At 30.8% G+C, this 17493-nt stretch overlaps 1 protein-coding gene across 1 annotated transcript; it reads left to right on the top strand.

Moving 5' to 3' along the window:
* The first annotated feature begins 15432 nt into the window (after window positions 1-15432).
* Window positions 15433-17223, top strand: LOC139868786 (uncharacterized). The gene is made up of 7 exons (XM_071857129.1): window positions 15433-15576; window positions 15663-15713; window positions 15840-15929; window positions 16465-16542; window positions 16612-16794; window positions 16879-17115; window positions 17203-17223. The coding sequence occupies exons 1-7, from the start codon at window positions 15433-15435 to the stop codon at window positions 17221-17223; spliced, it is 804 nt and encodes a 267-aa protein (XP_071713230.1).
* Window positions 17224-17493: the final 270 nt, after the last annotated feature.

Below are 17493 nucleotides of genomic sequence, written 5' to 3' on the forward strand. Positions count from 1 at the left end.
CTGGTTTTACTAGGACTACTTCCCATCCTTGGTCTTGTGGAACATAACCGTTATGGCCGTTGATAAGACAGCGTGTTGTAACGTCGTCAAAGGGACGAGGGTTACGTAATGTCCAACAGTCCCGTAACAATCTAAAAATCTTGTTTCTCACCCCAACTACTGAGTCCGTTACTTGTGGAAATGTTTTGTTTAATAGTTGTAGCCCGATGTTCTTGTTCTCACTTTGGTGAGAAGCAAACATTACTAACCCGTAAGCATAACATGCTTCTTTATGTTGCATGTTAGCCGCTTTTTCTAAATCATGAAGTCCTATGTTCGATACATTGAGTCAAAATAATTTCTTAACCCGTTGCGTAAAATAGCACTTGGGTTTCCCGCAATATATGCGTCAAAGTAAACACATCGTAACTTATGGGTTTCCCAATGTGATATCCCCCATATTTCAAATGAAAGTCTCTTATAAACCAAGGCATTCTTGGAACGTTCTTCGAATGTCTTACAAACTGATTTTGCCGTAAATAGTTGTGCCGAAGAATTCTGACCGACTCTAGACAAGATTTCATCAATCATGTCTCCGGGTAGGTCTCTTAAAATATTGGGTTGTCTACCCATTTTGTGTTTTTATACTGTAAAATAGACAAGAGTTAGATTCATAAAAAAATACTTATTAATACAAACAATTTTTACATATATCATAAAGCATAAGCACACTATATTACATATATTACACCATACGAATACAACTATCTTATTCCGACTCGCTCGTTTCTTCTTCTTCGGTTTTGGTTCATTTTGCCAAGTTTCTAGGGATATATGATGTTCCCCTAATACTAGCTGTCGTTTTCCACAACGGTTTAGAAAAACCTGGTGGTTTAGAGGTTCCCGGGTCATTGTTACAACTTAAGGACTTCGGGGGTTGACAATACATATAAAGTTCATCGGGGTTGGAATTAGATTTCTCTATTTTTATGCCCTTTCCCTTATTATTTTCTTTTGCCTTTTTAAATTCAGTTGGAGTAATTTCTATAACATCATCGGAATTCTCGTCGGAATCCGATTCATCGGAGAATTGGTAATCCTCCCAATATTTTGCTTCCTTGGCGGAAACACCATTGACCATAATTAGCCTTGGTAGGTTGGTTGAGGATTTTCTTTTACTTAACCGTTTTATTATTTCCCTCACCGGTTCTATTTCCTCCTCCGGTTCCTCCTCTTCCGGTTCTGATTCTTCTTCCGGTTCTGATTCTTCTTCTGGTTCCTCTTCGGGAACTTGTGAATCAGTCCAATATATATTCGACTCTTCATTATTATTAGGTGAGTCAATGGGATTTATGCTAGAGGTAGACATCTATCACACAATATCAAACATGTTAAGAGATTAATATATCACATAATATATACATGTTAATAATATATAGTTTCCAACAAAAATGTTAAGCAATCATTTTTAAAGAAAACACGGTCGAAGTCCAGACTCACTAATGCATCCTAACAAACTCGATAAGACACACTAATGCAAATTTTCTGGTTCTCTAAGACCAACGCTCGGATACCAACTGAAATGTCCCGTTCTTATTGAATTAAAACGTTCCATATTAATTGATTTCGTTGCGAGGTTTTGACCTCTATATGAGATGTTTTTCAAAGACTGCATTCATTTTAAAACAAACCATAACCTTTATTTCATAAATAAAGGTTTAAAAAGCTTTACGTAGATTATCGAATAATGATAATCTAAAATATCCTGTTTACACACGACCATTACATAATGGTTTACAACACAAATATGTTACATCGAAATCAGTTTCTTGAATGCAGTTTTTACACAATATCATACAAACATGGACTCCAAATTTTGTCCTTATTTTAGTATGCAACAGCGGAAGCTCTTATTATTCACCTGAGAATAAACATGCTTTAAACGTCAACAAAAATGTTGGTGAGTTATAAGTTTAACCTATATATATCAAATCGTAACAATAGACCACAAGATTTCATATTTCAATACACATCCCATACATAGAGATAAAAATCATTCATATGGTGAACACCTAGTAACCGACATTAACAAGATGCATATATAAGAATATCCCCATCATTCCGGGACACCATTCGGATATGATATAAATTTTGAAGTACTAAAGCATCCGGTACTTTGGATGAGGTTTGTTAGGCCCAATAGATCTATCTTTAGGATTCGCGTCAATTAGGGTGTCTATTCCCTAATTCTTAGATTACCAGACTTAATAAAAAGAGGCATATTCAATTTCGATAATTCAACCATAGAATGTAGTTTCACGTACTTGTGTCTATTTTGTAAATCATTTATAAAACCTGCATGTATTCTCATCCCAAAAATATTAGATTTTAAAAGTGGGACTATAACTCACTTTCACAGATTTTTAATTCGTCGGGAAGTAAGACTTGGCCACTGGTTGATTCACGAACCTATAACAATATATACATATATATCAAAGTATGTTCAAAATATATTTACAATACTTTTAATACATTTTGATGTTTTAAGTTTATTAAGTCAGCTGTCCTCGTTAGTAACCTACAACTAGTTGTCCACAGTTAGATGTACAGAAATATATCGATAAATATTATCTTGAATCAATCCACGACGCAGTGTATAAGTATCTCATTATTGATCACAACTCAAACTATATATATATATATTTTGGAATCAACCTCAACCCTGTATAGCTAACTCCAACATTCACATATAGAGTGTCTATGGTTGTTCCACAATATATATATAGATGGGTCGACATGATAGGTCGAAACATTGTATATGTTTCTATGGTATCTCAAGATTACATAATATACAATATAAGTTGATTAGGTTATGGTTGGAATATATTTATTACTAACTTTCACGTAGGTAAAATGAGTAGTTTTTATCAATCTTGTTTTACTCGCCATTTCTTCGTTTGTAATCCATTTTTAGTGATTCCAGTGGCCATGATTTCGTATTGAACTTAACTTTATGAATATAAATATAAAAAGTATAAGTTTATAGTCAGAAATATAAGCTACAAGTTATTTTTGAAAGAGGTAGTCATTTCCGTCGAAAGAACGACATCTTGATGACCATTTTGAAAAACATACTTTCACTTTGAGTTTAACCATGATTTTTGGATATAGTTTCATGTTCATAAGAAAAATCATTTTTCCAGAAGTATAGCTTTTAAATCAAAGTTCTTCTTAGCTTTTAATTATCCCAACCAAAACAGCCCCCGGTTTTACTACGACGGCGTATATCCAGTTTTATGGTGTTTATCGTGTTTCCGGGTTTTAAATCATTAAGTTAGAATATCATATAGATATATAACATGTGTTTAGTTGATTTTAAAAGTCTAGTTAGAAGGATTAACTTTATTTGCGAACAAGTTTAGAATTAACTAAACTATGTTCTAGTGATTATAAGTTTATAACGTTGAATAAGACAGCTTTTTATGTATGAATCGAATGATGTTATGAACATCATTACTACCTAAAGTTCCTTGAATAAACCTTCTGGAAATGAGAAAAATGGATCTAGCTTCAAAGGATCCTTGGATGGCTTGAAAGTTCTTGAAGCAGAATCATGACACGAAAACAATTTCAAGTAAGATTTCCACTCGAAATAAGATTGTTATAGTTATATAAATTGAATTAAAGTTTGAATATGATTATTACCTTGTATTAGAAAGATAACCTACTGTAAATAACAAAGGTTTCTTGATCTTGGATGATTACTTGGAATGGATTTAGAAAACTTGGAAGTAAACTTGCAATCTTGGAAGTATTCTTGATTTTATGAAACTAGAACTTTTAGAATTTATGAAGAACACTTAGAACTTGAAGATAGAACTTGAGAGAGATCAATTAGATGAAGAAAATTGAAGAATGAAAGTGTTTGTAGGTGTTTTTGGTCGTTGGTATATGGATTAGATATAAAGGATATGTAATTTTGTTTTCATGTAAATAAGTCATGAATGATTACTAATATTTTTGTAATTTTATGAGATATTTCATGCTAGTTGCCAAATGATGGTTCCCACATGTATTAGGTAACTCAAATGGGCTGTTAAGAGCTAATTATTGGAGTGTATATACCAATAGTACATACATCTAAAAGCTGTGTATTGTACGAGTACGAATACGGGTGCATACGAGTAGAATTGTTGATGAAACTGAACGAGGATGTAATTGTAAGAATTTTTGTTAAGTAGAAGTACTTTAATATGTGTATTGAAGTCTTTCAAAAGTGTAAGAATACATATCAAAACACAACATGTATATACATTCTAATGGAGTCGTTAAGTCTTCGTTAGTCGTTACATGTAAGTGTTGTTTTGAAACCTTTAAGTTAACGATCTCAATTAATGTTGTTAACTCAATGTTTATTATATCAAATGAGATGTTAAATTATTATATTATCATGATATTATGATGTATGAATATCTCTTAGTATGATATATACATTAAAATATCGTTGCAACGATAATCGTTACATATAAGTCTCGTTTCGTAATTCTTGAGTTAGTAGTCTTGTTTTTACATATGTAGTTCTTTGTTAACACACTTAATGATATATTTAAATATCATTTTATCATGTTAAATATAGTGTATCAATATCTTAATATGATACATATATATTTAGTGGACGTTATTATAACGATAATCGTTATATATATCATTTCGAGTTTCTTAACTTAGTAATCTCATTTCTTATGTATATCACACATTGTTAATATACTTAGTGAGATAATTACTCATCATAATCTCATGTCAACCACATATATATGTCTATATATACCACAACATGTAGTTTTTACAATTTTGTAACGTTCGTGAATTGCCGGTCAACTTGGGTGATCAATTGTCTATATGAAACTTATTTTATTTAATCAAGTCTTAACAAGTTTGATTGCTTAACACGTTGGAAACATTTAGTCTTGTAAATATTAATCTCAATTAATATATATTAACATGGAAAGGTTCGGTCACTACAGTACCTACCCGTTAAATAAATTTCGTCCCGAAATTTTAAGCAGTTGGAGGTGTTGACGTATCTTCTGGAAATAAATGCGGGTATTTCTTCTTCATCTGATCTTCTCGTTCCCAGGTGAACTCAGGTCCTCTACGAGCATTCCATCGAACCTTAACAATTGGTATCTTGTTTTGCTTAAGTCTTTTAACCTCACGATCCATTATTTCGACGGGTTCTTCGATGAATTGAAGTTTTTCATTGATTTGGATTTCATCTCTTGAAACCCCTTGGTTTGATAACCAATGATCCAGATCCGTTAACTTTGAAAATGCTGACAAAACAGCATGTAGTAAATGGTCTTAATGGCCAAAAGTGATGATAAAAGAATGGAGTGTTGGAAACACTCGATAGAAAATTTGGTACTGAAAAAAGGATTGAGCAAACCATGAAGGAGACCAAGGATAAATACAAGGATCACACCCTATATTTAAAGAATCCAGGTAATTCTGTATCCAATGAAGTCTTTAGCCTATATCTTACCCCGAAGTCATGTTAAATCTTGTGGAAAATCTTTCTTCATCAACCTTCGATCATAGAAAATTCTGAAAATATCATCATAAATATCTTCGATATTTCTGAGGATATTTTTATAAATATTCTTGTCCGAAATTATTTATCTCTTCGTGCTATCTGTGTTACATCATAAAAGAAACTATATTAGTTTCTAAACTTCTATAAAATTTGAGTTTGAATTATGAATGATTTCTGGAGAAGTGTTGGGAATTGAAGCATTAGTTAGTATAACATAATGACGCTTGGCCAACGTGATTATGTTACAGTAAGTCATGCTAAGTTTCTAATGAAACATGATGATTCACAGACTATAACGTCATCATGTGCCATGTTACACGACTTTTACATTCTATCTAATCTATAAATATATCAATAACATATTTTCTTGACAATCTTATCTTTTTCCTTGAATTCTGGTATTTTGACAAGTCAGATTGTGCTATTACCGTTTCTTTCCTAGAACATTAACTATGTTCATTCTGAAATTTATAGCTACGAATTATGGACCATTATTCACTTGACTTAAAGACGGGAAGAGAAAACAAAAGTATGAACTCCAAAATATAAAGGAAACAAATAGGGTGGATTTATAGTGAAATATCATACAAAGCAATAGAGGCAGATCACCGTATTTAAATTATAGAGATCTTAATTTCCTTATTCGCCGAAGAATCAAATCTTTTAAATTCCAAAGATTATCTTTAAATCCCTTGAATACCAGAAAATTAACCGTGACTATATCAAAGTTAAGACGAATCTTTATTTCTTCATTTCACTCTTTTGTGATAGCTCCACTGGTACCCTTCGAGTAATCGAATTGTTTTAACCATATTTTTAAATGGTGATAAAATTTTATTTATCAACTCATATTTGTCATGAAAACATTTTTATTGTTAGCCATGACGACCCCACTCAAATTTCGGGACATAATTTCTTTAACGGGAAGGTACTGTGACGACCCAGAAATTTCCGACCAAATTTAAACCTGATCTTCATATGATTTCGACACGATAAGCAAAGAACTGTAATGTTGAGTCTAAAAAATTTTGAACTATTTTTCACATATGCAATTACCCTTCGACCATTGCCGACGATTCAATATATATATATATATATATATATATATATATATATATATATATAGGGTTTCGAATATAACAATTATAATATTTGTTTGCCATCTCGATTGTTATTAAATAACTTTATAATATTATCATTAATGTTGTTACTATTATTATTAACATTATTATTAATATTAAAGGATGTGATTATTATTAATTGATTTATATTTATTATTTATCCTATTATTATAAGGATCTTTAATTTTATCAGAATTATTATTAATAATATTATTATTAATTATTAATATAAATTAAAATCACATATAGATACAATCGGTTAGAAGTACCTATCTGCTTTAACCATCTGTTAAATAATTCATGTTTCCTGTCCCTACATATTGTTAATTGTGGATTTCACAAATCAATTACACCAACTTTAAACTGTAACCTACCCCACCATATGTCTAAAGTTATATATATATATATATATATATATATATATATATATATATATATATATATATATATATATATATATATATATATATATATATATATATATATATATATATATATATATATATATATATATAATACTAATTAAAACTTTGGAGATATATGCATGATACTGTGTTGTGTGTTGTCTTCCTAAATGTAAACGGAATATAAAGATATATATAAAACGTGTATGAATCAGTTATTCAATCCTTTCGTCTTTTCTATTTCTATGTTCTACATTTGATACATGTCGACCACCATCACAACAATACAAAACCGATTAAATTAAGTTGTTAGATATCAATGGCAATCGTACGAATCTGTTTCCTGTCACTATCCCTTTTTCAAAATTTTTGTTTCTTCTTCTGCTCCTGATTGATAAACATGTTGACACCATCACTAAGATACAAGTTTGTCTAGATATTATTATTGCATAAGATTCGACCAGTTGCTATATCTACTGCCATTGGAAGAATCAAAAAGGAAATACATTGAATCAAATTGCGAATTCAGTTAGAAATCTCAATCAAACCTTATTTTATTCTATTTCCTGTCCTTCCTTCTATTAATCGAGATCTTTTGTCGACCACCATTACTAAATAACAAGGAAGTACACTATTATAACTGTGTAAATGAGATTTACAATTATTAATAACCTATATTTTGATTTCCCATCTAATAGATTACATATATCCTAACATAATTACAAAGAAGACACATATACATAAATGAAACACTTACAAATTATCATCCATCTCTATCACCACCCGAAACCCACCAAGAACTACCACAACAATCATCAATCACCATCGTGAATTGTTGACCCTGTCTTGCTATTCAAACCAAAACCCAACCACCACTCCATCACATTGTTACTACGTTCTTTTTAATTTTGTTTCTATAAACTGAAAGCTACCACTTCAAAACCTCACACCATTATCTGCACGTTAGCCTACTATTACCTCTTTATGTCACACAACAAACCGCAGCCACACGCTCGATTGTATCTTCAATCATTAGGTATTACTATTATTCTTTGCTGCATGCTTCCTGGATTTCTATTGAACTTAAACCACATCACGTTTTTCTTCTTTCTCTATTTTCTTTCTTCTTCAATAATCAAACCCATAACCACCACCACCCTTCGATCACTTCAACCACCATATATTCTTTTTCTTTCCTTTCTTCATTCTTATTTCTATTCAAACTAAACGAACTATCTAACAGATTGGTTCTATCATAACACGCGAGATTTATGATGTTGAAGGTGAACAAAACATAGAACTACCAACCTGCCATTTTTATTTTTTTTATGATTATGGTGATATTTGATGGGGTATCCAATATGGCCTCTTTATAGTTAACCACACATTTATTTAAAAGACACACAACCATAGATTAACGCATGATTTCAATTTAGTAGGATGATAATGATATGGTGGGGTTTGAAAGTGAGAAACAGATCCTAGAAATAATCTTTAAGAAACCAAAATTTTTTGTTGTTTTATATTTTTTTTACGATCCACAATCAACCATCACTAATCATGTGATTCAACGTGGGTCGACTTAATTATTAAAGATAAAAAGCAACAAATCTAAAGAAGGGAAGAGTAGTCAGTACAGATTAAGATAGGTGGGACAATTCACAATATAGTAATCGAGTATGTGGAGTAATGAGCTGGACAAAAATCTTTGTGTATTTGATTTGGCCGTGACATATGATGATAGTATTAATAATTAAGATAAATAATTAGGGAGGTTGATGGATGTTGTTGTTATAGTGAAAATCGAGTCCCACCTTGAACTACTAGCTGGTCGATTAAGAATATTGGATTACTATATTGCATTGCTAAATTCCTCAAGAGTTAGACAAGTGGAACTAGTGGGCCGGAGATTGAAGTTGGGCCACGAAATTCCTGTTGGGCTGCCGAGTTTTTCTGTCTAGATTAGACCGACGTGAGCTGTTGCGCCGAAGTAGTTGGGTCAGTTTTTGGTTGATCGAACTATTTTGCTTATGAAAAAGACTTACGATAGTAAATGAAAATTGTGATCATAATGATGCATGATAATAATGATGTTACATGGAATATTAAACGCGAATGTAATTTTTAAGATGGAAGTGGTTGAATGATAAAATGATGATGACGATATGATGGTAGACGATGATGATGCATGGAAGATGAAAACAGGAGGAGATAAATTAAATAAAAATTTGTATGGCGATTTGATCGTAATAAAAGTAATGGAGGAATGGTTAGGGAATATCGGGTTAGCGGGACGTCACGAGTTCAAACCCGGACTTGGGCATTTTTTAGGGATACTTCTTTAAGGTAGTTTACTTATCACTCATTATTATTATTATTATTATTATTATTATTATTATTATTATTATTATTATTATTATTATTATTATTATTATTATTATTATTATTATTATTATTATTATTATTATTATTATTACTATTGTTTTTATTAATTATTTTTATTATTAGGATATTACAAATAATAAAAAATATAATTATTAGTATCATTCATAAAATTAATATTATTATCATTATTATTAAGATTATCGTTATTATCTTTATTAAAATTATCATTTTTAAAATTAACATTAATATTAGTATTACTATCATTATTATTATCATTCTTATTAGTATTATTACAAATAGATATTTTTATAATTATATCAATATTACATATTACTATCAATAAAATATTATTAATTAAACTATATATTTTAATCATAAAGACACTAATGTAAAGTTCTTATTTTTATAAATAAATTATTAAACTACCTTAATAAGAAATTATTTGACTAATATTAATAAAGGGACTAATGAAGCATAAAACAATTATATCGCTAACAACGATATATAAATTTGTTCGATTACAATTATGTGTGTTAATATATATAAATGATATAGGTTCGTGAATTCGAGGTCAACCCTGCATTGCTCAGTATCGTCGTATACATATTTTTACGACAAAATATCGTATTGTGAGTTCATTTGATTCCCTTTTACTCTTTACATTTTTGGGACTGAGAATACATGCGCTGTTTTTTACAACTGCTTTATTAAATGCTTTTGAAATATGTTTTGAACTGTGAATACATGAAATGCTTTTATAAATGTTTGACGAGATAGACACAAGCAAAACATTCCTCGAATGAATTATTATGCAGACAGAAGTTCTGCGGATTATTATTGAATTATGTGGACATGATAATTGCCACTGTTGAATTATGTGGACATGATAATTGCCACCGTTGAATTATGTGGACATGATAATTGCCACCATTAAATTATGTGAACATGATAATTGTCACCAATTGATATGAATGTTATGTATCGAGAGAATGATTTTTATACACAGGTTATGTGTATTAGTTTTTGTGCACAAGATATGTGTACGGTTACTAAGATTTATGAAAAATGGTTTTGTATACGAGATAGGTGTACTGTATTTAAATCTTTTGGTCTATCAAAATGATGAATTTTATTGTTTATGATAAACCTATGAACTCACCAACCTTTTGATTGACACTTTAAAACATGTTTATTCTCAGGTATAAAAGAAACCTTCCGCTGTGCATTTGCTCAATTTAAAGATACTAGTTGGAGTCATTCATGGCATATAGAGGTCAGAACCTCGCAATGGGACCATCTGATGAAGACTTCGTCCAGGTGGATTAGGACGAGTCACTACACCTATGACTAGATTTATGTTAGTATTTTATGGTTTATATATTTTAAATTTTGTAATATTTTACTAATTTGATGTAAATATAAATCTGTAGTAATTTCTATTATCATAGTATCAGTTTATGGGTGATGATTTATGTACACAACTTATTTTTGATATGTACACAAATAATATGCATTAAAGTGTTGTATGGTACAACACTTTAATGCATATTGGTTTTGTACATAACAAAAATAAGGGAGGTGATTCATCCACACTTTTATATCATAAACTTACAATTATACCCCTAGATTGATCTAGGGAGTTGAACCCATATTATTATTGTAAATATGAGTAAGGGTATGATAGTAAATTAGATGTGTATGGATCAAAAACAAGTGTGTGAGTATCACCTCCCCAAAAATAAGTTGTGTACATGTCAATCCTTGCTTCCATTTTTCCTTCGTATTATGTGTGGTTTGTGATGTTATATACTCCGTATTTTTCTATATCTATGACGTCTATGTTAGGTAACAAAATACTGAGTAGAAAGTACACATACTTCCAGAACAATCATGACTTTAGAGTATTACTTACATATAGGGATGCATGTAACTCACTGTAGCCGATAAAGTAAAGTACAAGTTACAACTGATATATGTGGAAAACATTTACTTATCCGTGGGATATATTTAGTCACTATCTAACCATTCTCATTGTTATGGTCAAATTTGAAATTTAAGATTATGTATCACACAAAAGAACAAAATGACAAACAATGAATCCATCATCATTTTCAAAAACTATAATTTTGGGATATCTTTGATAAATACAACAAAAGAGCAAAATGACAAACAATAAACCTTACCCTAAATATCATTAATATTGCATCAGGATGCATCTCCAGTTTGATTTTCAGCTGTAGCAGCAGCAACTAATAAAGTATCGTCGTCAACAATATCCCCAGTTAAATCGTCTCTAACCAATTCAATAGTCGCATTTTCTACAAGTTGAGGACCCATCGGTGTGTCACTCTGCAAATGCGCTTCTACATCATCGATACATGTTTGTTCATCCATGTCAAAATTATCTCTAGGTGTTGTCTTGATCAAAAAATTATCTCGATGATTGCAATTAACTTATGACTTCAATTTCGTACAGTATTAACTTAGATCTACAAATACATCTTCAATAACTAATGATGATTGATTGCAATTACATAGGTACTTGATTATTGCAATTAACTTAGATATGCAAACACAACTTGATCAATAACTGTAAATTATTGCAATGAAATTTGTACGATGTTATTATAAATTGTTAATAGTAATATAATTAATAATAATAATTATTTTTAATTATGATTATTATGATACATGTAATTTTAAGATGTAAGTAGTAATATAAGTTTAAGATAAGAATTCCAATGATTAATAAAATATAAAATATAAAATGATATAAATAATGTAGGTTAAGCTTGTCCAAATAGATCTTATACACCTAGGCTTATTAGATGAGGTTAAAGTATATCGGAAGATCTTAAGAGTGACGTATAATCATAAGATTGATTTGGACAAGCTTAAAGCTAGCTATAATAGACGACACTAATAATTTAGGGTTTAGGGTTATTTATGGTTTAATATAATGTTTAGGATATATATGCATAGTTTAATTAATGTTCATGCTAAATAGGGATTAGGGTGCGTGTAGGATTTACAGTATAGGTCGGGTTTAGGGTTCAGGGTTTAAGGTTTAGGGTTTAGGTATAGGGTTTGGGGTATAGGGTTTAGGCTGGTACTTTAGGGCATAGGGTTTAGGGTATAAATGTTCGCATGTTCACAACAAACCTGCATGTACATACGATACATTATATATATCTAATATTTATATGCATGGTTAGATTATATATATGTTTTTTTAAAATATTTGTTTGTTAAATCTTAATTACTATCCATTAACATTTATATGTGAAGCAAGTCACTCACGTGGTGTCAAAATCCTTGAAATTCAATGATTCTCGCAGTTCTCTCCATTTTTATGGTTCTCGTTTGAATTTTTGGCTAGGTATTGGGTTTATGCATGGTTTAGTGTTTGGGGTTTAAGGTTTATGGTTTAGTGACTAGGGTAATTTAGGGTTTTGGGTTTAGGTTTATGGTTTATAAGGGTTTAGGGTTTGGGGTATGGTTTATGGTTTAGGGTTTAGGGTTTACGGTTTAAGGTTTAGGGTTTAGGGTTTAGGGTTTAGTGTTTAGGGTTTAGTGCCATCGTAATGATGATCGAGGATGATCTTGCTTATCGGACGAACTTAATGCGTGCTTGGTATATCACCAAACAAGTTATTCAAGCAGTTTAGAACTTGCGTGCATGGTATATCCAAATGTTTTCATTCAAAAATTTTGGTAAATTCAAAAATTTCGGGGTTGATCCTACCACACTAGTTTTAATCCATCCACACCAAAACAATATAAATTACCTATTTTACCTTTATAAATAGTATGTTGACTAAATAGTAGTTTAATGATAAAATAGGAAGTTTGTATTAATTTGGTGTGGATAGATCAAATGCTAGTGTGTAAAGATCACCTCCTAAATTCAAGGCGCCAAATCAAAATGCGGTAGCTAAAAGTTTTCTGAACAACACACTTATCTCTTTTTTCACCAAAGAACTCAAGCTATCTCTTTTTTCAAAGAACTCAACTATCTCTTATTTCACCAAAGAACACAGTTATCTCTCTTGTATGTTATTAACGATTCTTTTAGATTAACATTGTTGCTAACTACTCCATATATAAAATTGTTTATAACTCTGTTGCGTTAAATGAATATATGTTCTTCATATAAGAAGTTTTTTAATGAGAATGTTGTCTTTAACAAATTCAGACATGCTTTGATTAATTGTGTATTTAAAATAATCAACTACTCTTTAGAATTAACTTCCAATAACAAGTATTTTTAATAAAAATAGCCATAAACTTGAATTAACTTCCAAAAAATTTTAAATCTTTTTGAGCATAAGACGATGAAAAGATGTAACTCCGTATTATGTGTGGAGTATAGACCATCCAAAATGCGTATTATGCTTGCTTTATTAATTTTTATTTAGATAATGACATTGATATGGCTATTTTTATGTAGCTAAAAGGTTTATAAATATACAAGTATTTTATATTGAATGAATAGATGTTATTCATATAATTGCTGAGTATTGTTCGTTCCATTCTTTTAGATTATTTCAATGGAAGGAAACAAGAAGTCTTGCCTTAGATCCGGTAAACAGGTTGAGGCTACTATGACTTAAACCACCAAGAAAAGGAAAAGCAAACAATACATTGCTCCCAATACCATGACAGAAGCGAGTTAATAAATAAAAGAGTTTCTGTTAATCCTGATGTCTCTAAAGTATTGTACACAAAATCCAAGGGCCAAACAAGTGAAACGAGGTTGAGGGTTAAAAAAGTGAAGTCTCAGATGGAACAAGAGTCAGTCATGGTGAGTTCATATTAACTATTTCATTACTCTGTACACATATCATGTATTATTTATGAAGGTATTAAAAAAATGTATGGAATTTAGATGTGTTTGGTGATAGATTTCACATTAAACCTTGATATGAGTTGTATTAGTTGTTTTTGCTGTATCAGGCTTGTTTTTTGTATGTTTCTGTTGGGTTTAGGAAATCTTCGGCCCATGTATTATTCTTGTTGGGCTTAGCCCATTATACTTAGCTAGGGTATTTGGCTATATATGGCCTCTCTTCATGTACTGATAATTCATTAACAATAATACATGTATTGATTACATTACTTAACACAGACAATCCTGAAGATCAAAATTTAGAGGGAAATCTGGTGTCTAGACACCAAAAAGTTAGACACGAAGAAGTTATAGTTCAAAGTCTTAGAGATGAAGAAATGGATATGGAGCCCGAGCTTGAGCATGAAGCCAACAATGATCCTTACGATGATTACATATATGGAAGTAACTATTATGATGATTTTGAAGACCACCAACGTGAAACCACCCAACAACTAGAAGGTTTATTTGTTATATATTGCTTGATGCTTGATTCTTTTTATTATATTAAATAATGTATTCTTACTTTCAGTATCCTTTTTATTTTGCGAGTAAAGAAGTAAATGTGAGTACTCAATCTGTGATGAATGATGATCAGCAAACCACCCAACTAGTAGATGAATCAGGCTATTTTTTTTTCTAATTTGTTTTGTTTATTTGATTTATATTGTTGATTGTTTAGTATATCAATTGTAAATCAAGTGCTCATATTTTGTGACCGGCACTTATGCGAAAAATCTGGAAACAGAAGGCATCTATTCGAATCTCAATTGCTGTTAATGAACATGGACAACCAATTTCCAAAAAATAGTAAAAACTCACCCATTTTCTTGGTTACTTAACGCGGAGTTACCAATATTGTCCAGTTTATAGACCGTGGAATCAAGTTAAAAAAAAATATGCGCTGCTCAACTTCTTAAGGGTACATATTTTAAAATCTGTGTGATAATAAGCCTTTTTTTTCTTCTCATGTGATATGTTTTCTCTTTTCATAATTTGTAGACAAAGTTTGATATTCCACCAACTGTCGATTCTTGGATAATCTAGTCATTTGGTCGCAAAATGAAAAATTGGAGGGCGAGAATAAAGGAAGTCTACTTTGATCCGTCTTTATCAATGGAGGTTCAATTGAATTCACCACCGGAAGAACTGACCAAAATATATTGGAGAAGACTTCTTGAATATTGGAGTATAGAAAGTGTGATGGTATGAAATAATCTTACACTTGGTGTAACTTTTTTTTATATTATTTTATTTTCATATTAGGATATTTAATATATTTTCTTTTTTAGGTGATGACCGACAAAAATAAAGCCAATAGGGCTAACAAGAAGTTGATGCAAGTGACCGGGAAAAAAAGTTTTGCAAGAATCCGTGAAGAACTGAGGTAATATCATGGGGAAAATATTAATATAGTATAGCTTTTGAATATACATTGTTAATAGTTACCTCGTTTTTACTCATTGCAGACGAGTTTGGGAAAAGAACCTACTCGGGCCGATATATTTAAGAAATGTTTTACAAATGGAAGTGCTGATAGTGAAGCTGCAACTGTACTCGTAAGTAATTTTACAAACACAATTATGATGTATGAAAGAATCAAAAGTGGATCAAATATATCCTAAACATGATATCAGTAGATGTATATTTATATGTTAATCACCATAAACAACTTCTGAGGTTTTTATTGCATTTGAAGTAGACTTTTAGTGACTTTTACCTATGTGATATGTTCCTGCGCTTCAGTTGGGTTATTTTATCTTTAAGTTAATTAGTTGTATATTTATATGTTAATCACCATAAACCACTTGATAATCCTCTAGCCAATTTATTTGAGGTGAATATTAATAGAGTCTTCAATTGATAGTGACCACTTGCTTTTCATTATGTATTAATGTCGAAATCCCAAAATCCTAGTCTAGCATTAATACGTTAAGCATTTGATATATATCGAATATCTGGATGTGATTGGGCTGTACTTTGATTGGGCATTGCATATATCGAATACCAGAGTAGAATCATTTCTGCCATACCAAAATATGTTGCATGACATATATTTATATACCTATTTAAATATTAAGTTTTTTTATGCAGAAACAAATGAAAGAAATTACGGACAAACTTGTGGACGGTGAAACTGATACACCTGGACCATACGATGTTTTTTCCCAGGTAATGGGGCACAATAATTCTGGTTCTGCCCAAACGTATGGACTCGACATTAGTGCTAAAGACTTGTAGGGCGTAGTACCTGGTAGATCAGCCGTTCGTAAGGAGAATGCTCAACTCAAGTCTGATAAGGCAGAACTTATTGATGAAAATTCAAGGTTAAAAGCCCAGTTGGCTCGGAATAATAATGGTTCTGGTGTTCAGAATGAAGGTTTGGGTGTTCAGTATAATGGTTCGGTTGTTAAACGTTTAAAGGTATGTTTCAATTTAATAGCTTACCTTACTGTTTTTCTACGCTTTTAGCGTTCATAAATATTTTTTTTGGAAACTAAATTTTAGGTGAGAGATGAAGTGTATGTGAAAAGCGTTACAAACAACAAGGTAGAAAAAGAAAGGTTGGTAAGCATGGATCCAACTACAGTTATTTTGCAGACAGAACTTGGAGCTGGTTGGTGTGAGGTAGAGCTTCAAGTGGCCATCGAAAGAAATGAAGTTTTGTTTAGGCCATTTGAGCATATGAGATACATTCATGACGTCATTTCTACATCTATTGCTTGGCCTACTACGTTGATCGAGGTATGTCTTTGTTAATTTTGTACTAAAATTATGATTCATTTTTATAATGTGCACCTTTATGCTTATACATGTATGGTTTAATTGTAGGTGGCAGATTTTGATGAGTGATCAAGATAGATGGTGGCGGGTTGAATAGTTTGCGTGTTTTGTAATGTTGGCCGGTTTGATTATGAATGTTTGAACATGAATATTGTTTTATGAGTTTGTGTGTTTGAGACAAAGATCTGTAATATGTTGATGTTACCTAGACATTTTCTTGCATTTGTGATGTTGAAACAATATTATAATCCGTAATCTGTAATATTATTTGGATTGAAACAATATTATGGTTTATATTTAATATTTGTTTTGTAATTTAAAATTTATTGTAATTGTAAT

Source organism: Rutidosis leptorrhynchoides, chromosome 9 (genome assembly GCF_046630445.1).
Source record: "Rutidosis leptorrhynchoides isolate AG116_Rl617_1_P2 chromosome 9, CSIRO_AGI_Rlap_v1, whole genome shotgun sequence".
NCBI classification, from domain to species: Eukaryota; Viridiplantae; Streptophyta; class Magnoliopsida; order Asterales; family Asteraceae; genus Rutidosis; species Rutidosis leptorrhynchoides.